Source organism: Lithobates pipiens, unplaced genomic scaffold (genome assembly GCF_037356315.1).
Source record: "Lithobates pipiens isolate NorthernLeopardFrog02 unplaced genomic scaffold, aLitPip1_a1.2 Scaffold_18, whole genome shotgun sequence".
Taxonomy (NCBI): Eukaryota; Metazoa; Chordata; class Amphibia; order Anura; family Ranidae; genus Lithobates; species Lithobates pipiens.
Window position 1 is genome coordinate 78,212,705 of NW_027507758.1, and position 27,928 is coordinate 78,240,632.

Below are 27,928 nucleotides of genomic sequence, written 5' to 3' on the forward strand. Positions count from 1 at the left end.
TACAGGGACTACTTTGAAGTTGCACAGTAATGAATGGTACTCATTGGAAATCATGGGGTACGACTTGTCATGCGACTTTGCAGTCCAAAGTCACACAAGTATGAAAAGGGGCCTAAGCTCCAATATATTAACTTTTTGTTTTGGGTATTGATATGGTGTAGGTTAGAGGATCAGCATGACAGTCTGACAGCTGGCATTTTCACCAACAATGGCAGCCTTAGGCCGGCCATACACAGTTTGAATCTCAGCCAGTTCAGCAGAAACCGGCCGAGATTCGATCCATTAATGGGAATGGCTGAATATACCCAGCTGATTGATTGATCAACTTGGGTACAACCAGTTTGCCAGATTCACATCTGATTATAGCAAGCAGTTGCTATTGCCGCTAAGATAATCACTGTGTTCTCCCAGCAGGGACAGCTTCCCCCACCCGCTCCCACCCCCTGCCGGGAGCGAACAATGTCTCAACATGAGGGATTCCCCAGTCAGCACTGTCTGTGTTGATGGGGAAATCGTGCAAATTTCTTTCCTGCAACCCGTGGCCATTTCTCTTGTGACAAGTTTCCTTCAATGCTTACAACGCAGTATAATCAGCACAGATTGCGACAAGCCCAGGACTCCAGCGTAGTAGTTAGACCAGTTTCTATTACAGTTTATCAGTTATGAATAATGTTGTTATTAAATGATTAAGTGACTAAAAAGCAGAGTGGAGGATTGTGGTTGGGTGTTGATTATTCAGATATACATGTGATCTGGACTATTCAGGTGGCTCATCTCGGCACTATACTTCTATGTAACCCTCTGTTGTCTCTAGGGCTCTTTCAAACCAGGAGGGTTGAGCTGCATTTATCTGCAAAACATCAACACAAGAGCACAAAGAAAACAATTGTACTCTATGTGCCCTATTCTCACCACACATATGCGATGGTAATGGTGTTCATTGCATTAAAATGCAGCAGGTCTTTTCGGAGGTGCATTGCATGTCACTGCAAGGCAACGCAACATTCTGCAATGTATAGAGCTGAATAAAGTGACATTTCAATAGTTACATTTAAAAAAGGTTAAGTAAACAGTGCAATTCACCAACAATGCATTGTGTAAATGTAATACAGAGCAGAATGCTCATAGGCTGACGTGAATGAATCCTTAGAGCAGTGGTGGTCAATGTTAAAATCATAGAAGTACCTCAAGTGCAGCCCCAGACACTTCCAGAGGGCCACATAATAGCAACAAAGTTCAAAATGTATGGGCTATAGCGCGTCTCAGTGGCCAAAAAATATGGCTGTGCTCCATTTTTTTTGCATCTTATCACAATGCACACTGAAGAGTACAATAACCCCCAGCATTGGTGTCAGTGGACATAATAATAAGCCCCAACATTGGTGTCAGCGGCAGTAATAACCCCCAGCAATGGTGTCAGTGGATGTAATAATAACCCTCAACACTGGTGTCAGTGAGTGCAATGATTACCACCAGCATTGAAGTCAGTGGATGCATTAAGAACCCACAGCATTGGTGTCGGTGGATGAAATAATAACCCCCAGCACTGGTGTTGGTGACTACTATAATAAGCCTCATCATTTGTGTTTGAAAGGCATGCTGATGGGGGAGGGTAAATTTAATTGCATTGCTCCACAAATGCTAGGCAGCACCCCATCCATGTGTCTGGCCCCCCAATCTACATGAGGAGTGCCAAATGCATGGATTTCAATGTTTTTTTTTGGAAGCACATGATTAGAGCCTGAGGCTTTAATTGGCTTCAGACTGACAGCCTCTGAGTCTGTCTGGAGTGCCATCATATATTTTAGAACTTACCGGGTGGTATTAAAGACATGTTTGATTTCCTCCGCACCAACCCCACCAAGAACCAACAACCCCAACCCCCTGGCATGTGATTTTTATTTCCGAGACATCCAAGCCATGGAGAATACCAAGAGGGATTCTCACCTCACAGAGATATGCCCGGACAGCCACACTACAGTAGATAAGGTCAGGAAAAGGACGTTCACATTGAACTGTTATGCTGCAACTTGTTCAGTAAAGTTACATTAACCATTCTAAGACCCCTTTCACACTGTGCCGCCCATAGCGTCAGAGGTAAAACGCTGCTATTTTTAGCAGTGTTTTACCGTCGGATTTGCAGCACATTTCGGCTGCTAGCGGGGCACTTTAAACCCCTGCTAGCGGCCGAGAAAGGGTTAAAACCACCCGCAATATCAGCGTTTTAGCCGCTCTGCCCCATTGATTTCAATGGGAAGGAGCGGTAAACACACCGCTCCAAAGAAGCTGCTGGTAGGACTTTTCCTGACGCCCTGCCAGTGCACCGCTCCAGTGTAAAATGGAGCAGCTGTTTGAGGGCAGATTGCAGGCGCTATTTTTAAGGATATAGTGCCTGCAAAACACCCTCAGTGTGAAAGGAGTCTAAACCTGGTCTGAAGATTATTTAAAAGGGGTGCATGTTGGTTCTAGCTTATCCACAGAACCAGGGTCTGTAAAGCACTATGGGATATGAAGTAATAACACCCTGTGAGATAGGTACCTCCAGGTGGAGAGCACAGTAGGCCACATGGGGCCATGGCACCCTGCATTCTTTAGACTCCTTTCACACTGGGGCCTCCTGTGCATTAGCGGTAAAGCACCACTAGCTCCCACTGGCATTGGAAGCAGGCGTTTGAGGGGTAAATGTTGCAATGGACAGCATATAGTACTGTTCACATTATCAAAACATCATGAAGAGGTAGTGTCACTTCAAAATTGAAGCTTTGTGTTAGAGTCTGGAGGCATCTGAAGCTTTTCAACGCCTTCCATTTAAGTCTATGGTAACGTGGCACAGCTGTGTCGTGTGTTCAGTGTGAATTTTAACTGGTTGTTAAGACAGCCATCGTGGCCTTAACAACCAATGAGTCATCAGCTGTCAGCGGCGTTCCACGATGACAGCTGAATGTAAAAAAATTAAAATAAAAAGAATTAAATCGGCAATAAAAAAAAAAAAAAAAAAAAAAAAAATGGCATGGGGTTACACCCCCCCCCCCCCCCCACTCCATACCAGGCCCTTATCTGAGCATGCAGCCCGGCAGGTCATGTGACAAGGGCCTCTTCCCCACAACCCTGGCTGGTGGTGGAGGTCTAAAGGCAGGGGGCAAAAGGCGGTACCCAGATCCCCCCCTTTTGTGAATGAGTATGGGGTACATTGTACCCCTGCGCATTCATTAAAAAGTGTCAAAGAAATAAAAACCACAGACAGTTTTTGACAATCCCTTTATTAAAAAAATAAAAAAAATAAAACAAACACTGCCGACTCCGAAAAAAATAAAAAAAGGCTCTGCTCCCGCTGTCTGACATTCCTTAAACAGCTGAGGAGCAGGGCCACTTGGAGACGTCACCGGGTGACACCGCCCCTTGTGATGTCATTGATGCATGCTGAGTCAGTGATGTCACAAGGGGGCAGTATTTTTGATGAGAAGTTTTCCTTTGCTCATCTGTAATTCTGTTAGCCACTGAGAACTAACCAGGTATCCTGTTGAGGTGGGCCTGAATTCTGCCAATCTGGGCAAAGCCAGGATTCACTTTACAGGCGAAACCTTACGCAGCTTGTGCTTACCCTTCTGACCCAAGCTGCTTTATTGGCCATAAGCACAGTGCTTACCATTCCTCCCACCCCTTTGTAAAAATTATATTATCTGGAGCTTTACCACTCAGTCCTGCATTGTGGGGTTGCAGGGTTGTGTCAAGTGTTCCCCAATATCCCAGCAGATTGGCATAGCATATGAGGTGCAGATAATAGAAGTACATTGCTGCTTAACCACTTTCCATCCTCAATAATATTCTCCAGCATTACGCCCCCCGGCTAAGAATACGTTAATAAGCATCCTATGATGAAATGTCAGCTACCTGTTTTGTGACAGCCCCATCAGATACAGCAATCAGTTACCAATCTTCATGGCTCCCCACCACAGGTTAGCTATAACAGCAATCATGATAGCATGGCTGTGTTTAGAACTAACATCGGAGCAGGGTATCTAAAACCATGTACCAAAAACAAAAACTTGCCATGTCCTTAAATCACAGAGTATACGTTACTTCAATAAGTGTAGAATTTATAGTCAAGTTCATCAACACATACTGATACCGATCAATGGTCTATGGTCAAGAAAGGGGTAAAGTACATTCTGTAAGATAAACCGGTTATTTTGCCTAATACGAGCAAAGTACAGATCTGCTTCAACACAGCAGGCTATAAATCTTTTCTACCCAACTTCAGTTTACTGTGTATTCAAAAGTTCTTAAAGGGGTTGTATAGGTTCCTTTTTTATTTTTTTAAATAACAAACATGTCATACTTACCTCCACTGGGCAGTTCATTTTGCACAGAGTGGCCCCGATCCTCATCTTCTGGGGTCATTCGGCGGCTGTCTCGGCTCCTCCCCGCAAGAGCTAACCCCCTCTCTGGGAAGCGCTCTCCCAAGGGGGTTTGCTTGCGGGTGCGCTCCTATGTGATACAGTCGGCTGCCATAGCCACCGAGGATATCTCTCGGCCCCGCCCCCGCGTCATTGATTTGATTGACAGCAGCGGGAGCCAATGGCTACGCTGCCATCAATCTTCCAATGAAGAGCCCACAGGAGCTGGGGGAAAGCAACGCGCCCATGGAGATATGGGGCTAAAATAAGTAAAACGGGGGCTCGGGGGGGGGGGGGGGGGGCGGAGAGTGCAAGGTGTTTTATCACCTTAATGCATAGGATGCATTAAGGTGAAAAAACACAAAGCTTTAAAACCCCTTTAACTACTTCAGCTCCAGAATATTTTACCCCCTTCATGAACAGGCCAGTTTTTGCACTGCGCTACTTTAACTGGCAATTGTGCAGCAACACTGTATGCAAACAAATATATATATTTTTTATTAGTGGCATTTGATCACCACTGGGTTATAATTTTTTGTGATATAAAATGAAAAAAAGACCAAAATTGTAAAAAAAAAAAAAAATTAAATATTTTTTTTATTTTCTACTACAAAACATATCTAATAAAAAAAATTAAAAAAAATCTAATTTCTTCATAAAAATGTTGGCCAAAATGTATTCCGCTACATGTCTTTCATAAAAAAATAAAAAAATCCCAATAATTGTATATTGGTTTGTGTGAAAGTTATAGTGTCTATAAACTATGGTATATGTTATTAGAGGCATACATACAGAGGTCACTATTGCGACCCGGCTCCATGCTCCAGGGGGCCTGTGTGGCCCCCCTGTACACCTGGATAGGAGGGCGGTAGCATGCAGAGGAACCGATCCCTCCATGTTGCTGCTGAATGCCCATCTCACCTCCTCTCCCTCCTGCAGACATTCAGCAGCTGCAGAAGGGAAATGGAGGGCATTGGTTCCTCCACATGCTCCTCCCTTCACCTCCCTATGTCCTGCTGCCCCAACCCGCGTGCTTCCCTGGTTGGGGGGCCCCCTTCATGGTTTCTTGCTCCAAGGCCCTGAAGGTTGTAGTTAGGCCTCTGGTATATGTACTAGAATTTTGTATTATTTTTTTTTTATACTAACAATAGCGGTGATCAACTTTTAATGGGACTGCGATAGCCAATCTAAAATTAATTGGACTAACCACCACTGACAGCACCAGTGACACTAATACAGTGATCAGTGCCAATATTATACACTGTCACTGTTCTAATGACACTCGCATTGCGTTTGCGGTGGTGTTAGGATTATATCGACACCCGTGGCAGATTGCACACCCAGTGCATTTTGAACACGGTGCTGGAAATATGCATAAAATGTAGGTTTCCTGTACAGTGTTCCGGTATTAACCAGCCCTAAAATTGTGTTTCTGGTGCAAAAACAAAATGTAAATTGTTAAAGAGGAACTTCGCTTATGAAAAAAGAAAAAAAAAAAAACCACACACACACACAAAACAAATCAAATCAACATTTCCCTCTGGGTGATCTAGATACATTGCAGGGATTTTAACAAGCTGTGGCTGAGGGAGCGAGCATGTAACTATGGCTGAGAGCATTAGGGAGGCGACAGTGCTGGAACAGTTGCATGGATGGAGAAAGCCCGATTAAGCCAGGAATAAGGTATTACTCCTTAATCCTGTACCCCCCAGACTAACAAGCATTTAACCCTTGCACTGCAATCATCTTTTTTAGCCTGGAATTCAGTTAATAAATAAATTTAAAAAAAGGAAGGAGGTCACAGGCCATTATTTTTCCCTTTTAAGCCTTTCAACTGGAGTCTCTCCATTCATGAAAACTCAAAACACCCACAGCCAATGGGCCAGGCATTGCTATCTGTACAGTTCCCAGGCATGTCCAAATTTAGTGTTTTTGACTCCAGAAATAGGCAAAATCTATTTCTTCCTGTTGAACGTGAGCGATGAACAGAATTTCTCAGGACATACGTTTCCAAGAACCTCCTATTCCTGCTTCCCCTCAGCCATTACCCTCTGGAGGGAGAGGACTTGAGTAGAGTGCATGTTCTCTGGGCTGGACGGTGGCCTAGCTGTGCACTACACAGACCCGCAGGAATCTGGGTAGGAGAGAAGTGTCAGTAATCACACGTGATCCGTGTCAGCACAGCACCAAATCCATGATGACAACACAGGATTATGGGATTGTGTGTTGAGACAACTCAAGGCTCACCTATATTAACATCTGCCTCGATGTCTGCCTTCTCTCTATTTTGGTAATATGAATACTCTAAAAGGGAAATCTAGGAGTATATTCAGTTGGAACATAATCCAGACTGAAACTTTGTTTTGGAACAATTTTGACTTTTTATTTGTTTTAATTCCTCTTTTCCATTTATTTCTTCTTTCTTGAACCTTTTTTACGTGGTGGCCCCAGGAATTGGGGAAACCACAACGTTTTCTGGTCGTGTTTTGTACCATTTTATAGGTTTAGATGGGATGTAGATCGGATATTTTTTTGCATATACCAGGCAAGACCAAATATTGCTCTATTGTCTATTATACTGTTAGCCTATGTTAGCAGAGAAATTTGTAATTCTGTTGGCTGTATCTGCATTGTTATTCCCGTGTTCCTGTCTGTTTGGAAAAACCATAAATGAAGAAGAGATCGATTTTTTTTTTGATTTTTTTTTTTTTACCATTAACACACATACAGGGCCTTGAATAAGTATTCATACCCCTTGAAATGTTCCACATTTTGTCAGGTTACAACCAAAAACTTAAATATATCTTATTGGGATTTTATGTGATAGACCAACACAAAGTGGCACATAATTGTGACATGAAAGGAAAATGATAAATGGTTTAACATTTTTTACAAATAAATATCTGAAAAGTGTGGTGTACATTTGTATTTTAGTCTCAGGATGAATACAGCCATTCTATAAAACCCTCAGAGGTTTGTTAGAGAACCTTAGTGAACAAACAGCATCATGAAGGCCAAGGAACAAACCAGACAGGTCAGGGAGAATGTTGTGGAGAAGTTTAAAGCAGGGTTAGGTTATTAAAAAAAAAAAGATATCCCAAGCTTTGAACATCACAATGCGCACTGTTCAATCCATCATCCAAAAATGGAAAAAGTATGGCACAACTGCAAACCCACCAAGACATGGCCGGCCACCTAAACTGACAGGCCGGGCAAGGGGAGCATTCATCAGAGAAGCAACCAAGAGGCCCATGGTAACTCTGGAGGAGTTGCAGAGATCCACAGCTCAGGTGGGAGAATCTGTCCACAGGACAACTATTAGTTGTGCACTCCACAAATCTGGCCTTTATGGGAAGAGTGGTAAGAAAAAAGCCAATGTTGAAAGAAAGCCATAAGCTGCACCTTGCGAGAAACCATGTGGGGGACACAGCAAAACAGGTGGAAGAAGGTTCTCTGGTCAGATGAGAGCAAAATTCAACTTTTTGGCATAAAAGCAAAACGCTATGTGTTGAAGGAAAATTTAACACTGCACATCACCTTGAACATCTCCACCGTAAAACATGGCAGGGACAGCATCATGTTGTGGATATGCTTTTCTTCAGCAGGGACAGGGAAGCTGATCAGAGTTGATGGGAAGATGGATGGACCCAAATACTGGGCAATCTTAGAAGAAAACCTGTTATGCCACGTACACACAACCGGACTTTGACGGACTAGGTTCGACGGTCTTCCTGACGGACTTTCTGAACCAAAGGCCACACACAATCACACCAAAGTCTGACGGATTTGAACGTGATGACGTACAACCGGACTAGAACAAGGAAGTTCAGGAAGCCAGTAGCCAATAGCTGTCGTAGCGTCAGTTTTCATCCGGACTAGCATACAGACGAATGGATTTTTCGACCGGACTTGAGTCTGTCGGAAACATTTGAAACCTGTTTTAAATCTAAAGTCTGTCTGATTTTTAGACAGCAAAGGTCTGATGAAGCCCACACACGATCAAATTGTCTGTCGGATTCTTTCCTTTGGACCTAGTCTGTCGGAAAATCCGGTTGTGTGTACGTGGCATTAGAGTCTGCAAAAGACTTGAGGGGGTGGGGGGGGGTCAGCACAACAACCCTAAACATACAGCCAGAATTACAATGGAATGGTTTAGATCAAAGCATATTCATGTACTAAAACGGCCCATTTAAAGTCCAGACCTAAATCCAATTGAGAATCTGTGACAAGACTTGAAAATTTCTCTTCACAGACGCTCTCCATCCAATCTGACAGAGCTTGAGCTGTTTTTCAAAGAAGAATGGGCAAAAATGTCACTCTCTAGGATGTGCAAAGCTGGTAGAGACATCCCCAAAAAGACTTTTAGCTGTAATTGCAGTAAAAAGTGGTTCTAAAGTATTGACTCAGGGGGGCTGAATACAAATACACACCACACTTTTCACATATTTATTTGTAAAAAATGTTGAAAGCCATTTATAATTTTCCTTCTACTTCATAATTATACGGCACTTTGTGTTGGTCCATCTCATAAAATCCCAATAAAATACATTTACCTTTTTGGTTGTAACATGACAAAATGTGGAAAATGTCAAGGGGTGTGAATACTTTTTCAAGGCACTGTGTGTGTGTGTGTGTGTGTGTGTGTGTGTTATAACTGATATGGAGGGGGGTCCTGGAGACCAGGCATTTTGTAAAGCTTTCGGTGGGAAAAAAATCCCCATTCCTAGGTGCACGCCTTACCTGGTAGAGAGAACTCATTTTTAGGCCTTCCTTGCTGTCAGAACACAACAGATGAACTTGTGTACAAACTGGATGCCCATACGTGGATTGAAATGCGGCCAGCCCCTGCTAAACCGGCTCAAATACACACATACAATATATTTACATTTATTATAGCTGGCTTTACTGTACAGAACAGGGATCCTCAAACTACGGCACACCAGCTGTTGCGAAACTACACATCCCATGAGGCATTGTAAAACTCTGACATTCACAGACATGACTAGGCATGATGGGAATTGTAGTTCCTGAACAACTGGAGGGCCATAGTTTGAAGACCCATGGTATAGAATATGTATTGTGTTCTGCCCTGTTGAATAAAAGTGCAGGACAATCCTGATTGGACTGGTCCTGGGTAACCCTGTTCTGTGCGTGGTTTTCCGCCGCAAAATACCTGTCCCTTTTAATATATCTCTATTAGAGTGACACGATTAATCTTTATAAAAAAAAAAAATTAAAATTTTAAAATAATTGCAATCTCGATTAAATTTGCGACAATAAACTGGCAGTTTTTGAAATATTTTATGTCACATAATATTTGCGCAGTGGTCATTTCAAATTAAATATTTTTGGGAGAAATAAACTTTAATGAATAATAAAAAAGAAACAGTAAAGTTAGCCAAATTTTTTGTAGAATGAAAATTATGATGTTATGCCGCAAGAATCATGAGAGAATTGTGATCTTTAATCTAAAAAAAAAAAAAAAAGCGTGATTCTCATTTTAGTCAGAATCGTGTAGCTCTATTATATCCCAACAAATGCTAAATCCCATTATATCTATTATATCCCAACAAATGCCCTTTTGTTTTTACCTCTCCCAATTTTTAATTATTTTATACATTTTTAAATAATGTATCTGATAGTTGAACTATTGAAGCTGGTCTCTGGGTTTTAGTGAACTTTGAGTAGTTTGTTTGGCCCAAGCTGGGCCAAACGAACCATTTCACCAACAATGCAGCAGCTGTAAGCGCTGTATAAACCGTATGTATCCTCTGCTATATATACAGTATACAGAGCGGTGTTCCGGCAGTGGGACGGAACTTCCTTTCCCTCTTCCAGAACTAAATGGGGTCAGCCCGAGCCCTGCTCAGCCATTCACAGGAAGCTTTGTATTCTATGAATGAATACAAAGCTTCCTCTGACTGGCTATGGTGAAGATTGTGACATCATCCGTCCACCTCAGCCAATCAGAGGAAGCTTTGTATTGATGCTATGGAATGCAGCACTGTATACTGTATGTAGCCGATGCTGAAGGCTAAATAATCGTTAGTAAATAGTTTCTTTGGCTGAGTTTGGACCAAACTAACTAGACAGACTTCACTAAAACCTGGAGATCAGTTTTAAAGAGGAAGTAAACCCTGATGGGTTTACTTCCTCTTTGATTCCCTGCAAAGGTAAAGCATAATGGACTACTATGTATCGCATAGTAGTCCATTATGTGTCACTTACCTGACACAGGAGCCAGCGAAGTCACCGCTGTCCCCTGTAGTTCCGAGTGTCCATCTTCTTGGTGGGTCTCCGTGGGTCTCGCTGCTCCGGCGCTGTGATTCGCCGGAGCAGCGATGACGTCACTCCCGCGCATGCGCACGGGAGCCGAAAACTCGCGGCATGTCGCCGCGATCTTCGGCTTACCCAGTGCGCCTGCGCGCCGCTGTGTACGGCGCACGGTGGCTGTCTTCAGGTAAATATCTCCTAAACCGTATAGGTTTAGGAGATATTTCTTGGACCTACAGGTAAGCCTTAATCTAGGCTTACCTGTAGGTCAAAGTGGTTTGTAAGAGTTTACAACCACTTTAAATAGATTTGAATCAAGATTTTTGCTTCTAATTATCATGCTGGCCATATACATTACACACTAATTTAGATTAACCAAATCCATGTAATGTGATCACCTAAACAATTCAGTCATCCTACAATTAGAGAACACAGAAAAGTTTGTTCATGTGAAAGGTCCTTCTAATTAGAAAAGTACCGGTTTTATCATCTTGTATGATGTAAAATTTTCCACCCATTACAGGAGATGAGGTCATTGAATAATTTTTTTTTTTTTCACACTATACAATCACATTCTGTTATATTGTATATAATCATCACACACTGGTAGTATGCTTGTGCTGCAGACAAGTGTGAATTTGCCCGTTTAAAGTGACAAGGTGGTGTAAAGAAATATACGATCGTTTACATTTTTTGTAGTTACTGAATCTGCCAACAATAATGTTGTATATAAAACACACACTATAATGTTAAATTCACAAAGATAACGTTTCAAAATAAATATCGGTATGTTCAAAAATAGAGACGGATATTTCTATCCGAGTCCAATGAGATTTGATAATACTGGTCACATGACTCAGAATAAAGATCCTTATCATTCGGTTACAGGTTCATGAACTGCAAAGACATTTATTAGTTTTCAACATGGAAAGACTGTTTAATGTAGAAACCACAATTCCAGGCTACAGGTACAAGTGATGAGTGAGCTGCTGTTTGCAATCTGTAGCCAGAGTTCTCACAGCTGGCCTCAAGCCTCATACACACTCAGTTTTTCTGCTGAGTTTTTCCTTCAGATACCATATAACCATATGGTATGAAAACCATATAATATGAGGTCAAACCTTAGGAGTTTCCATTTGTATGCAATCAGGCAGGCCCTTGCACTACATGGTTTTGGTAAATCTGAAGGAAAAAAAAAATCAGCAGAAAATCTGATAAGTGTGTATGGGGCTCTATATGTGGGTTGGGTGGGCCCGTTTCCTCTACGGTCTGCTTTTACTCCAGTCACCTTTCAAAATGTCAAGCCCAATCTGAATGCAACTGATTTATTTGAAAAACTTCTTAAAGCAGAACTCCAGGTATGGATTTCATGACATAGTTATATTTGTCCAGCTTGAACCAATGTAGGTATACATATGCCATAACTGTGGGACTGTGGAGCGATTGCCGCTGTATTCTGGGTCCCGTGTGGCTGACCTGCTGCATAACAACTACAGGGGGTTCACAGAACAATCAAACTGCCCCATCTTATAACAGGCCTTGAAAGCAAAAAAACACATGTAAGGGCGATGCATGTCAAAATAGAAAAAATAAAAATAAACATTCCCAGGTCAAATTACCGACCAGCCTGCAACAAACCAAATTGTCCCATCTAAAAGTTCCTGTTAAAAACAGGGGTTTAGTTTGCAAACATTTACAAATACATGCGTCAGCTACAGCGACCATGACAAGGCACCCCAGTATTATCTGCAGTCCTAACTATACATTTTGAGTGCCTCTATAGTTGGAGCACGTATATAATAATGGATAGATTGAGGGCAGAACGCCTTGTATTTTTGTTACCAAATGTAAGGCATTCTCTGATTGGACAAGTTGGAATGGTGACATCACAATCTCCACCTTGACCTTTCAAAGAACACCTTACATTCATTAAAAAAACTACAAGGTGTTCTGTGAATGGTGCCCGTGCCCAGTGAGCACTATGATGCAGGGCAGAGGCTCGAGACAGCGATGATCACTACAGTGATTTCACAGCAGTCCTACAGATAGGACAGCTACATACTTACTGTGGTTCAAGCAGGACCAACGTAACTTTGCAATACAAACCATACCTGGAGTGCAGCTTTAAAGGTGTGGCAATCTTAGTTTCTACAAACATATACAGTATATACATTAAAAACAAACATTTCCCACATATTTTTATTTTTTTTTAAAAGCCCCCACACAATGTGATAGTATGTTCAGACTTTAGCACATTATGGTATACTTACCTGGCATACAAACCCCTCCAGCACTTTGGGTCATGGGTGCTTCCGTCTTCTCCTGGTCTTCCTTCTAGGTTTTGGCTCTGCTTGATTGCTTGGGGCACAATGATGTCTCTCACAAGAGGCACATTGTCATGGCACAGAGCTGGGATGTAAATGTATGCTGAGCTGTGCATGTCTGGTTCACTACATACAAATGCTGGCAGGTGGAGAAAAGCAGTTATGGCAAAAGAGGCAAATAGGGTCTCTTGTGTCGGAAGTAAGAATCCTGCCTATCAGCAATATTTTACTTTTATTTCCACTTTAAAATACTGCAGCACTCCTTTTAAAGCAGAACTCTGGGCACACAGATATTGGTCATGACTAATGTGAATAGAAGTCACTGCTAATGATATGCGTCATATGTCTGGGATCATTGTCTATTCTTGTGAAATCTGCACTTGGATTAAGCTGGATATATAATACCCCCAGTCCGCTGCCACTCTAATACATGGAGCCAGGGCTGTCTAACATGGGGCAAAAGGGGCAGCTGTCCCTGACCCAGTCAGTGTTGTGGGGCCCAAAGCAGCTGCCCCTTGAGCCCACCCCAGTGGCTGGACTACCAGGGGTGCAAGCCAGGCCCTGGTGTTCCGCCATTGTGTGGTGCCCCCTGCCTGAACATAGTACACTCAAGTCACTGCCGCATGCCCCTGCTTACCCAACCTCTCCGCAGCCACCCATTGAGTTCACAGCTGCAGGCAGATGATCTGTGAAGGGTGAGGATCTGAATGAGGGCTCCACTGTGTTAGCAGACCCCATCTCGTGATTTTGAATTAGGTGTCACTGCAGACACAGGGAGGGAGCCGGAGAGACAAGGAGTGGGAGCCAAGCTGATGACTGATCCCATCTCCACCCAGTACTGCCACTGATCCCTTCAACCCCCCCCCCCCAGCACTAATCAGTGACCCCATCAACCCCCCCGCAGCACTAATCGGTGATCCCATCAACCCCCCTCCGAAGCACTATCAGTGACCTCATCAACCCCCCCCCCAGCACTGCCATTGACCCCATCAACCCCCCCAGCACTGCCATTGACCCCATCAACCCCCCCAGCACTGCCATTGAACTCAATCCCCCCACCACAATTGCCACTGATCCCATAAACCCCCCCAGAACTGCCACTGATCACACTCTCCTCCCCCCAGCACTGCCACTGACCCCATAATCAATCTCCCAAGCATTGTCACTCAAGAAAATGGTTGCTCAGGGTCCAATTATTATTAAAGACGCCCCTGCATGGACCCAATTGTGTCATTCACCAGCTCCTCCTCTCCCATTCAAAGAACTCCTATTCTGTGAATGGATCACGGGCCATTTATTTTCAAAAGGACCCGTTTATGCCATGCTATTGTGGTAACATAGGCTTTACCGCAACATGCAGACACAGCATCCCAACGCACCTTGCCAATGGACGTGTGCCACCAAAAAAAGAAAAAAAGCCACATGCACTATTTTTTTTTTTTTTTTTAAATAATTGTGCTGCGAGGCAACAGTTCTGCTTTTCTCACCTAGGAGAGACGTTCTCCCATCCCCCTGCATGTGTGCAGATGTGGCAGAGGTGCCCAAGGGAGGCCTGTGCTACATCCGCGCATGCATCCGTTTCCTGCTAATCCATGCATGCGCAGGGCTCCCCATACATGTGCAATAACTAATGTCCAAACGCATATATGGACGCACCAATGGGCTCTGCCAGGATGAGCCCCATGGGAGTCTCTGGGGGGGGGGGGTAGTCTGCCCAGAGCACGACTGGAATTATACTTTAAAACTGGGAAACTTTACAAGCATTACATATTGTGAGAAGGTTCTGAACGATCTGCCGGTACATAACAGACAACACAATGCACACAACGCGCACACGCAACCATATAATACATGGGCCATAAACACCCCCAACCCATAAAGGGCCCCTCCAAGGTACCAACCTTCCAGCCACATTCCCCCATGGAGCCCATAGGACCCGGGAACCCTCCCCAGCACACAGGGGGTTAACACCAACTTCTACAATGTAACAAATATGACCCTGTGCACCCCCCACCTGGCACACACACTGCACCCTGACTGAAACAATGTAACCAGTATGACTGTGCCCCCCCCCCCCATGGCACACCGGGGGAGAACTGACACAATGTAACCAGTGTGACCCCCCCCCGGTCTCCTCACCTCGGACAGTCGCACAGCCAGCGGGATGAGCCCGAGGAGGAAGCAGCCCAGGAACATTCCCAGGGAGATGAGGAAAACCACGAGCAGCCCGTCCATGGTTGGGAGTGTATGGGGGGGAGGGGAGGAGGGTCTCAGTGCGGGTTCATGTCCCGTGGGGTGAGGGGGGGAGGCCGGACACCGCTCCGCTCTCTCATTCCTCACACGTCTCCGCTCACCGACCGACCCATCAACTTCTTCTATACGGTGAGATCATGGGGAGAGCGCCGCCTCACCACCGCCACCTAGAGGACGCTCGCGGGAAGTGCAGCCAGCCCTGGACTGTGACCTGTCATCAAATGTCATCAACAGCCAGACAGTGAGAGCAGGAGGACTGAGGAGGAGGAACACCTACCTACTACATACCACCAACACACTACTCACCTATATATATATATATATATATATATATATATATATATATATATATATATTACTCACCCATATATCTATACTGTACACACTACTCACCTGTATCTACACTTATCTGTGTATATATACTTTACACACTACTCATCCGAATCTATACTGTACATACTACTCACCCGTATCTATACTGTATATACTACTCACCCGTATCTATACTGTACATACTATTCACCCATATATCTATACTGTATACACTACTCACCTATATGTCTATACTGTACACACTACTCGCCCATATATATACTGTACACACTACTCACCTGTATCTATACTGTACACACTACTCACCTATATGTCTATACTGTACACACTACTCACCCGTGTATCTATACTGTACACACTACTCACCCGTTTCTATACTGTACATACTACCCACCCGTATCTATACTGTACATACTATTCACCCATATATCTATACTGTACACACTACTCACCTATATGTCTAAACTGTACACACTACTCACTCGTATATCTATACTGCACACAGTACTCACCTGTATCTATACTGTACACACTACTCACCTATATGTCTATACTGTACACACTACTCACCCCTATATCTATACTGTACACACTACTCACACATATATCTATACTGTACACACTACTCATCCGTATCTATACTGTACATACTATTCACCAATATATCTATACTGTACACACTACTCACCCGTATATCTATACTGTACACACTACTCACCTGTATCCATACTATTCACCCATATATCTATACTGTACACACTACTCACCCGTATATCTATACTGTACATACTACTCACCCATATATCTATACTGTACACACGACTCACCCGTATCTATACTGTACATACTACTCACCCATATATCTATACTGTACACACTACTCACCCGTATATCTATACTGTACACACTAATCACCCGTATCTATACTTACCTGTGTATATATACTGTACACACTACTCAACCGTATCTATACTTACCTGTGTATATATACTGTACACACTACTCACCCGTATCTATACTGTACACACTACTCACCCGTATATCTATACTGTACACACTACTCACCCGTATATCTATACTGTACACACTACTCACCCGTATATCTATACTGTACACACTAATCACCTGTATCTATACTTACCTGTGTATATATACTGTACACACTACTCAACCGTATCTATACTTACCTGTGTATATATACTGTACACACTACTCACCTGTATCTATACTGTACATCAAGTATAATGGACAGGCAGCGCCAGCTGCATAGTTTGCCAAATACCGGAGAACCAATTAGGAGGGAGACGGCACAAGTGCACTAGCTCGGAATCACTCTGCTCCACTTCCGTCCACCAGCGCTATAGAAAGGCATTTCAGAGCAACGCTTCAGCATGGGAGAGCCTTCCTGGAAGGCATTTATTCGGAAAAGGAGAGGGGCTTGTGTGCAGAAGGCCCTGGACTAGGAATTTGGGGTTGGTATGGCAAAGGATTGGGGGGCCTGGCGGGGGGGAGTTCAGAGAAGGCCGTGGACTGAGAGGTGCAGTGGAGGCCCTGGAATAGGGGGTGTTTGCGGAAGAGGCCCCCGGGCTGGCAGAGTGGTGCAGAGGAGGCTCTGGACTGGAGTGGGGGGGGGGGGTGCAAAGGAGGCTCTAACCTGGGGGGAGCGTAGAGCAAACCCTGGACTTAGGGGGGGCAGAGGAGGCCCTGGGCTGGGGGAGTGGTGCAGAGGAGGCCCTGGGCTGGAGGGGGGGGGTTGTGGGTGCAGAGGAGGCCCTGGGCTGGGGGAGTGGTGCAGGGGAGGCCCTGGGCTGGGGGGGGGGGTTGTGGGTGCAGAGGAGGCCCTGGGCTGGGGGGGTGATGCAGAGGAGGCTCTGGGCTGGGGGGGGTTGTGGGTGCAGAGGAGGTCCTGGACTGAGGTGGGTGAAGCAGAGACCCTGGACTGGGGGGTGCAGATGAGGCCCTGGGCTGTGGGAGGGGTGCAGAGGAGGCCCTGGGCTGAGGCAGGTGCAGCAGAGGCCCTGGACTGGAAGGGTGCAGCAGAGATACTGGTGTGGGGAGTGCAGAGGAGACCCTGGATTAGGGAAGGGTTGGTGTGGCAAAGACCATGAGAGGAAACCCTGGACTAGGAGAGGAGGACACAGGAGGCCCTGGACTGGGGGGTGCAGACAACTTCATTCTAGCATTATAAAGAAGAAGAGAATGTGCTGCATTAAAAGATTTCAAAATTTGCAGTGTGACGAATGTGCTATCTCCATGGGGAACGCTAGTTTTACCAGACCTAGCGCTTCCATCTCGTAATTTATTCTGAGCATGCGTGGCACTTTGTGGGTCGGAATTGTGTACACACGATCAGAATTTACGAGAACGGATTTTGTTGTGGGAAAAATGTAAGAACCAGATCTCAAATGCTGTGCAATGGAAATTCCAATGGAAACTGTCGGATGGAGCCTACACATGGTCGGAATTTCTGACAACAAGCTCCGATTGCACATTTGCAGTCGGAAAGTCCGGCATTAGGAGGGCCAATAACAGGGCTTTTGACTAAGTCCCCCCCCCAAAAAAAAGGGAAGGCACAGAGCAGCCATAATGTCAGTGAAATGGAAGCTTTTATAGCGAAAGCTGACAAACTGCATAGGGAGAGATTAGGGGCAGTTTCGGAAATTGTACTTTAAAGTGATTGTAAAGGATCGTTTAAAAAAACAAACAAACAAACATATCATCCTTACCTCCACTGTGCAGCTTGTTTTGCATAGAGTGGCCCCGAACATGCTCTTCTGGGGTCCCTCAGCGGCTCCTAATATATACATTACTGTATCAAATAATTACACATCCCCTTTGTCCCTAGTGGTTTGTCCAGTGTCCTGCATGCAGTTTTATATTATAAATACTGTTCTTCATGCCTAGAAACTGGGGATTGTCCATAGCAACCAAAAAGTGTCCCTTTACATGAAAAGTGGTTATAGACCAGCTAGAAAATAGTGATAATAAAGTAGAATCACTCGCAGAATTGAGCGATAGTGATTTGTGGGGAAATTCATCATCAAACACTAAAAGTAATGACAGCGACAATTCTGCAACTCAGCATATTTCAGTGTTTTTAATTTGATTATATTATTGAATAATTTTTATTATTATTATATTATTATTTGTTATAATTATTTATAGTATTTTATATATATATATTATAATTTATGATTTCATAGTTCCAATTTTATCATACCCGGGATGTCTATTAGACTCTGGTTTGGACAGATTTAAGTGAATTATTTATAAGAATTACAGGCCTACAATATAAAACGCCAAATTTTCATGCAAAATAATTGTACCGCTTTCAGCACCTGAAATCTAAAATAATCATACCGCCAGGGAGGTTAATGAGAAATTGACAACCCGGCTTCAGGGCTACATGCCCAAATTTCAGTGAGTTTGGGAACTATGGGTTTCTTATAACCTTCCACGATACTGACCACCCCCTCTTGGAATTGTAATGATCTCCATTCTTGCACACACTGACATAGGGACACAGTGCCCCCCCCCCCCCCCCGGATGACTTTACCCTCCCCCCATTTCTCACACTTTCTCAACCACCTACTCTCATATTTCTGTTTCTAATAATTTCTTCTCTGACCCATTCAGGTCAGTCATTACTCTTGTTGACAATCATAATATGATCCATAATATTTGTTCTTCATTATTGGGGTGTATTGTGGTTTTCAATAATACCTCCTTGAATAAATAAAGAAAGAAAGAAAGAAAGAAAGAAATGTGTTTACATCCCTGCAAACTGCTATTTTTGTGATCAATAATTCATTATAATACACCAGGATTGTCGACTATTATTTTACATTTTTAAAGTGGAGGGCCACCCTGAAAACAAAAAAAATATTAAAAATTACAAAAAAATATAAAAAAAAAAAATGAAAAAAATTATTTTTTTTACTTACCAGAAATGCCTGTTGCTAGGCACTTTCTCCTAATCTTCCTCTTCCTCCTCCGCGGAGATCTTCTGTCTTCGTCGCGGCGTCTTCTGGGTAATGGGTCGCGCTGTGTTCTGGGAACTGTGTGTTCCATAACACAGCACGTCCCATTCAGAAAGCGCTGCGGGACTCGCGCATGCGCAGTAGCTGCGGGACTCGCGCATGCGCAGTAGGAAACGGGCAGTGAAGCCGTAAGACTCTACTGCCTGTTTCCCTTACAAGGAATGGCGGCGCCGGGACCCGAGAGCCGAGGGACGGGTCGGCCTCGGGCGGCCGACATTGCGGGCACCCTGGACAGGTGAGTGTGTTTATTAAGTCAGCAGCTGCAGTGTTTGCAGCTGCTGACTTTTTTTTTTTTTTTTTTTTGTATAACCGGCCCTCCTCTTTAAATAGAAAGATTAAACAAGATTTTTTCTTTTTTTTTTTTGCGTTGGTACATGGCAATGCCAAGCTTTACGATACCTTTTGTTTTTTTACAGAATTTCATAATAAGATTTGCCCCTATAGATATTAAGAAAATTTACCTTTAAGTTCAGATTCACTACATTTTCAGTGAGATTTGCCGAACCCTTGATGAATCTAACCTGGCCAGATTCCCCCATCACTACCCCTCACCTCTATGTAATGGAGAAGAGGAGAGGTCATAAGCATGTGCACAGGGTGTGCCAGGTATGCCTGGGCACACCCTAATCACCCTGTGCTGTGCAGATTGCTCCTGCTGCTTGGCTGCAGAGAAAGGGACTGGGGAATCTCTGATCTCAGTCCCTTTCTTTTTCTCCAAAGTGAGACATCAGGGGTCTGTTTAGACTCCTGGTATTTCACCAAAGCCCCCCAATGGGGCTCAGGAAAATATTGTAAAAAAAGAATAAAAAAATAAAATTGGAAAAAAGTAATAAAAAAAAAAAAAAAAAAACTACTGACACCATCCACTGCTCTACTGACACCAACCTCTGCCCTACTAAGACTGTCCATTGCCCACTGACCTATATATATTTACATGCAGCATGTATGTTTGAGCATTGGGGTGCAGACCCTAATGCAATTGGCTGTGCACACCTATGGGAGAGGTGTTTTGTAGTCCTGTTCTGTTGTCCTAAAACAGTAGCGTGTGCGAGCGAGCACTATCCCCCTAAGACAGCGAGCAGGGCCATAAATAAGGGGTATCACCAGTCCTCTAGTACTAGGCCCAGGCCAGCGGGGGGGGGGGGGGGGGGGCAAAGCAGCAAGGTGAATCGGATGTAGTCAGGGAGGCCGATTGACATGGCCGGGGGGGGGGGATGCAATTACTGGAACTGAACCCCTGTATGGCTCTCTCTGCAGCAGCTAAAAGCTGGATTCTTCTCTCCCTCCCGCTGGCTTCAGCTGCTGCAGAGAGCCAAACAGGGGATCGGTTCCAGTAATTGCTCCCCCATGGCACCATACGTGTCCCCTTGCTGCCCAGGCCCCCGTGTGTCCCCACTCCCGCAGTTCTGCTGTCTTCTCTCCTTCCCACCGACAACTGCAAGCACGCAATAGGATCCTTCAGGATGAAGAGTGGGGGGAAGGGTCTGGTAAATATGTCACATTTACCAGCCCCTTTCTTAAATGAATGAACATAATGGGGGTTATTTACGAAAGGCAAATCCACTTTGCACTGCGCTTGAAAGTGCAGTCGCTCTAAATCTGAGGGGTAGATCTGAAATGAGTGGAAGCTCTGCTGATTTTATCATCCAGTCATGTCCAAGCTAAAATGCTTTTTTTTTTATTTTCCTTGCATGTCCCCCTCGGATCTACAGCGACTTTACTTCCAAGTGCACTTTCAGTGCAAAATAGATTTTTCTTTAGTAAATAACCCCCAATGCATGATCAGTACTGATCACTTACTGTGTTTATTCATAACTGAAGCATAGTAAACTGTTTTTTTGGGGGGGGGGGGGGGGGGCTGTCAGGTTGGCTGTATGGGGCCCAGTGGTTTCTAACAGCAGATCTGACAGTGCATGTGTTACAGATTAAATCACCAGGTGAAAATAAAGGAATCAAAGCTTTAAAAAAGAAAACAAATGCAGCCACCACACCTAAAGACTGGTAAGCTAAAATATGTAATGATTTGTTTTTTGTATATTCTGATTGAAGAGAAGCAGAGAAAATTCAGGTCTCCTTGCTCTGCCTGACATGCCTGTGCTGTGTGGTAGAACTGTGTAATTCCTAGGACTGGATGGACAAAGATGCAAAATCCTTTGGCAGGTAAAACAGGTGGCATATGGTATATGTATTTCCTCTATGTATTTAGTTATTTTCTTAAACAGTGGGAAGGAAGGATGGCCACATTACCATTTAGCAGCAGAAGATTGGCATTAGTCATTTTTGGATCAGAGGTTCTGCGTCTAAAGTTCTCTATACAGTAAAACCTTGGTTTGAGAGTAATTTGGTTTGAGAGCATTTTACAAATCAAGCAACATTTTTTTTTAATAAATTTTGACTTGCTATACAAGCGATGTCTTGATATACAAGTAGAGTCACGTCACAACTGAATATAAAGGAGAAGAGAGGAGCCTCTAAGTGTAGCAATATGGTCACATTTAATGAAGGTACAGCATTTAGCAATTCACATCCTCCATTTAGCAATTCACAATAAATGGTTGTGGAACGAATCAGAGTTTCAATTATTTCTTATAGGGAAATTTGCTTTGATGTACAAGTGCTTTGTTTTACAAGCATGTTAGCGAAACAAATTATGCTCACAATCTAAGGTTTTACTGTATACCCCTATAGAGGATCCACCAGAGGGCGCTTGCTAAGGTATCTCTCTGTACCTTGTAGCCTTACCTGGATTCTCCATAGAGAGATATGGGGTCTATCGCAGATTTATGACACCAGTCAAGCTCAGTGCATTACAGATGTGTTGGAATTGCAAGGGGTGGGGGGTTTATGGGTGGATCAATAATTGTCACACGCCAGACAGAAAAAGACAAATCAGATTTATGTGAAGTTGTTCTTGAAATCAAGGAGCAACCATTTTACCTTCCATTCCAATACCTAAAGGGGCACATTTTCATATTAAATCAATAATGCATTTTAATTATTTAATTTATCACCACCAGTGGGGATGTTCTTATAGCTATGGATGCCCACAAGTCTGTGGTTGAAGGGAATTGGTATGTATTATGGCTGAAAAGATTTACACAGACAAACCAACCATAACATATACATTTTTTTTTTTTTTTTTTTTTTTTTTTTTTTATTATGTTAGGTTTTTTTTTTTTATATACAGAAAATTTATTTTACATGAAATGCAATACACTGGTCATTTTCTTTATTTCTGATAAGGGTTATAATTATTTCTAATAAAGATAGTTCTGCCTCTGAGCAAACAGGCATTTCAAAGATGATGCACAGTCACCCGTTCTGTGTATGGAATTCTCTTCATATGAGTGCAGCACAGAGCCACTGTAAAAAAAAAAAAAAAAAAAAAACAGTTATGTAAAATGAATGTATGGAGGTTTTGTATATACTGTATGTATAGGCCCAGACTATAACAAAAGTTGTTTTTATATACATGCATCCAGCAGGTGGCGCTTTAAAGGTAATCCAAAGCCAGAACTTTTTCCTAGCTTTGGATAAAAGTTTATGTTCCGTGCTGATTGGAGAGATCTGCTACACATTATAGTGACAATAGCATAATGTGCATTGCATACTAGCACATTATGGAATACTTACCTTAGAACAAAGCACCACAGCGTGCCCGGTCACCGCTGACATGTTTCCTGTGCGTTTCGTCTGGGTTTGTGTGCTCCGGCGATGTGAGTGACCAGAGCCACAATGATGGCACTCCCGGACATGTGCGCGGGAGTCCTCCGTTTCGGCAAGGAGCTCTGAAGTTCCGGCACGATACACCGGACCTTCAGAGCGCAAATGCCGCTGATGTCAGCGGCTGCATGCAGAGTGAATATCTCCTAAACCGTGAAGGTTTAGGAGATATTCATGTTACTAAAATAAGGCTTACCTGTAGGTAAAAATGATCAAGCAGGGTATAAAACCGCTTTAAGTGGTGTCTTGCACCTCTGTAGAAAGACCACTGCTTCCACACAAAGAGCAAGGGTCCTTCTCAGCAGCATGCTGGCAGGGGATGTGCAATTCTATTCACTCCGTGATTGTTTTCTAAAGAAAAACTGTAGGCCTATGCTTAACTACAATAAGACCCCTTTCACACCAGGGCGTTTTGCAGGCGCTATAGAAATAGAAATAGCGCCTGCAATCCGCCCTAAAGAAGCTGCACCATTGTATGTAGTTTGAAAGCCCGAGGGCTTTCACACTACAATGGTGCGCTGGCAGGACATCAGAAAAAAAGTCCTGCCAGCAGCTTCTTTGGAGCGGTGTGTTTACTGCTCCTCCACCGCTGCTCCCCATTGAAATCAATGGGGCAGCGCTGTAATACCGCTGGCAAAACACAGCTATTGCGGCATATTGTCGGCGGTTTTAACCATTTCGCGGCCGCTACGGGGGGTAAAAGCGCCCCGCCAGCGCCCGAAATGGGCAGCAAATCGCAAAAATAGCAGCGTTTTACCGCCGACGCAGTGGGCGGTGTGGTGTGAAAGGGGTGCTAAAGGTACAGTTGGGCTTTACATGTTAATCTGTAAAATAATAAATATTTAAATAGTAAAAAATAGCATTACAACTAATTATTACATTCCTTCTAAATGTTCTCCAACATTTGCAGATCCTACGAGTTGTACATTTATTATTTTATTATTTAAAATGGAGAAAATTACCTCGGGTAAGGACAAATTGATGCTTCTTTTCTTGTCTGCATCCAATATGTCAAACATTTCTAAAGAGCAAAAAAATAAAAAATTTACTGGTATGCTGTATTGCTACAATTACTATTCAGACAAAAGATTGGAATTTGAAAGCTACCACTTGATTAGTTGCCATAGGAGGTGAGGTGAAATCTTTTAATGGGGGCACATATTTAAGATGGAATGCTCCTCCCACAACCACTTTGAAGTCACCATGACACAGAAGTCTTGAGGAATCTACCCCAATGGGCCAATAATAATGACAAGGGTTTTAATTTGTCTGTACTCTATTCAAAAGTATAAAATGCGTTTACAGATACACTTTATGGCGTGTGTATTTAACCACTTTAAGACCGGCCCTCTTTTTTCGATGTGGTGTTTACAAGTTAAAAACATTTTTTTTTGCTATAAAATTACTTAGAACCCCCAAACATTATAAATTTTTTTTTCTAACACCCTAGATGTAAGGGCTTACCTAGATTGGAGTCCATGTTGCAGAGATGTAGGCTCACCCTTGCAAATAAACACAGCCCACAGTAACAAACAGATAAGCTACCTGGGCTGTGAATCTGTGCACGGGGGCTTGACAGGAATTTGCCAAAGGATTGTCCAGGTAAAGCCGTAGTCAGGGATTCCAGAAGACAGAATAAACGATATACAAGCCAGGGTCGGTAGCCGGGGTCAGTCTTGGAACTCAGGAACCTTTGGCAACAAGAGACAATGAACTGACAAAGCCCTCAGAGTGAGGCAGTGTTTTATACCCTAGCTGATTAGGTAACCTGCCACAGCTGATCCAAGAGTGAAAGGTACAAACAGAATTGCCCACAGTACTAATGCAAAACTAGACATGGCTGGAAAGCAGGCAGAATAGAACTGAGGTGTGGCTCAGAGGTAAGGTAACGGGAACAACTACTGGCAGTCATGAGTTCAATACCACCCAGAGCCACTTGAGGCGTGACTACACCTGGCTGTCCAAAATACACGGTAGGGACCGTGACAGTTCCCTCCCCTTAGGAATGCCCTCAGAGCATGGAACATCCTATTTCTTTTGGGCTCTTAGTTTTAGAAGTTCCAGTTGGGTAGACTTTCGTCGCTCGCAAGGCTCTTTCGAAAGTCTTCAGGTCCTGCTTACGGACTATGGTGCCATTTGAGGCATACGTACAGTCAGGAGATAGCGGGGTCACCGGCACAGGAACTTCAAGCGGGGTCACCGGCACAGGAACTTCAAGCGGGGTCACCGGCACAGGAACTTCAAGCGGGGACACCGGCACTTCAACAGGAGAAACAGGCACCGACACTTCGAGCTGGATAGCAGGCAGAGATTCAGGGACAGCAGGAAGGATCCTAGAAGTACCCACTTGGAGAACCTTAGACCGAGGTGGGCGAATTGGACAGAGAGATATAAGATGCCCTCTCCCCCCACAGTAAAAACAAAGACCACAGTCTCTCCTCCGCTCTCTTTCACCTTGGGATAGCTTGAGCCGGATGGCCCCTATCTCCATGGGTTCCACGTCTCCCAGGGAAGGTGTGCGTGTGACCTTAGGAGCGTCTAGGCTTTGTGGGGTAAGGACTTCAGCTTCATGACTTGGAACATACTGTGATGGCATGGAGTCGTATCTGTACCGGGTACTTCTGTCCTTGGATTCCCGCAGGCCACGTGAGCAAAGAGTAGACTTGGGAACTCTGGTCTTAGAAACACGAATGTAAGAATCCAGAGCAAACATGAATGCCTCCCAGCTATCCAAGACTGGACTCCTTTCCTGTAAAAGCTGATGAGCCCATGTTTTGCATTGTCCAGTGAGCAGGTTGATGGAAGCACGAATCTTAATAAAGTCAGTGGCATAGGTCCTAGGCTTAAGGGCAAACAACAGCTCACAATCCATCTTAAAACAAAAGAAGGATGCACGATTACCATCAAACTTCTCAGGCATCAAAACAAACGGTTCTGGACATGCAGGTTCCAGGGTTGGGTGTACTGTGCCTCTAAACAAACGGACTTCTTGCTGCAGCTCAGCAATGGTCTGGCCCAAGCTGGAGATTTGTAGAGCAAGGGAGGTGAGCATCCTGTACATCTCTGCGGACTCCCTGTTGGTCAGTTCATTATGTAAGGGCTTACCTAGATTGGAGTCCATGTTGCAGAGATGTAGGCTCACCCTTGCAAATAAACACAGCCCACAGTAACAAACAGATAAGCTACCTGGGCTGTGAATCTGTGCACGGGGGCTTGACAGGAATTTGCCAAAGGATTGTCCAGGTAAAGCCGTAGTCAGGGATTCCAGAAGACAGAATAAACGATATACAAGCCAGGGTCGGTAGCCGGGGTCAGTCTTGGAACTCAGGAACCTTTGGCAACAAGAGACAATGAACTGACAAAGCCCTCAGAGTGAGGCAGTGTTTTATACCCTAGCTGATTAGGTAACCTGCCACAGCTGATCCAAGAGTGAAAGGTACAAACAGAATTGCCCACAGTACTAATGCAAAACTAGACATGGCTGGAAAGCAGGCAGAATAGAACTGAGGTGTGGCTCAGAGGTAAGGTAACGGGAACAACTACTGGCAGTCATGAGTTCAATACCACCCAGAGCCACTTGAGGCGTGACTACACCTGGCTGTCCAAAATACACGGTAGGGACCGTGACAGTTCCCTCCCCTTAGGAATGCCCTCAGAGCATGGAACATCCTATTTCTTTTGGGCTCTTAGTTTTAGAAGTTCCAGTTGGGTAGACTTTCGTCGCTCGCAAGGCTCTTTCGAAAGTCTTCAGGTCCTGCTTACGGACTATGGTGCCATTTGAGGCATACGTACAGTCAGGAGATAGCGGGGTCACCGGCACAGGAACTTCAAGCGGGGTCACCGGCACAGGAACTTCAAGCGGGGTCACCGGCACAGGAACTTCAAGCGGGGACACCGGCACTTCAACAGGAGAAACAGGCACCGACACTTCGAGCTGGATAGCAGGCAGAGATTCAGGGACAGCAGGAAGGATCCTAGAAGTACCCACTTGGAGAACCTTAGACCGAGGTGGGCGAATTGGACAGAGAGATATAAGATGCCCTCTCCCCCCACAGTAAAAACAAAGACCACAGTCTCTCCTCCGCTCTCTTTCACCTTGGGATAGCTTGAGCCGGATGGCCCCTATCTCCATGGGTTCCACGTCTCCCAGGGAAGGTGTGCGTGTGACCTTAGGAGCGTCTAGGCTTTGTGGGGTAAGGACTTCAGCTTCATGACTTGGAACATACTGTGATGGCATGGAGTCGTATCTGTACCGGGTACTTCTGTCCTTGGATTCCCGCAGGCCACGTGAGCAAAGAGTAGACTTGGGAACTCTGGTCTTAGAAACACGAATGTAAGAATCCAGAGCAAACATGAATGCCTCCCAGCTATCCAAGACTGGACTCCTTTCCTGTAAAAGCTGATGAGCCCATGTTTTGCATTGTCCAGTGAGCAGGTTGATGGAAGCACGAATCTTAATAAAGTCAGTGGCATAGGTCCTAGGCTTAAGGGCAAACAACAGCTCACAATCCATCTTAAAACAAAAGAAGGATGCACGATTACCATCAAACTTCTCAGGCATCAAAACAAACGGTTCTGGACATGC

At 44.2% G+C, this 27,928-nt stretch overlaps 2 protein-coding genes across 2 annotated transcripts in view; both read right to left on the reverse strand.

Moving 5' to 3' along the window:
• The window catches only part of LOC143987222 (zinc transporter ZIP9-like), a 92,532-nt gene extending 77,115 nt beyond the window's left edge, over positions 1–15,417 (reverse strand). The window contains exon 1 of the mRNA XM_077485810.1: positions 15,134–15,417. Coding sequence (XP_077341936.1) covers positions 15,134–15,229 — 96 coding nt within the window. The 5' untranslated portion in view covers positions 15,230–15,417. The remainder of the gene's footprint in view (positions 1–15,133) is intronic.
• A 7,377-nt stretch (positions 15,418–22,794) lies between these two features.
• LOC143987223 (calpain-8-like) overlaps positions 22,795–27,928 on the reverse strand; it is a 95,763-nt gene continuing 90,629 nt past the window's right edge. Inside the window, exons 20-21 of the mRNA XM_077485811.1 lie at positions 24,306–24,364; positions 22,795–22,983 (exon numbers count right to left, since the gene is read on the reverse strand). Of these exons, the coding sequence (XP_077341937.1) occupies positions 22,960–22,983; positions 24,306–24,364 (83 nt within the window). The 3' untranslated portion in view covers positions 22,795–22,959. The remainder of the gene's footprint in view (positions 22,984–24,305; positions 24,365–27,928) is intronic.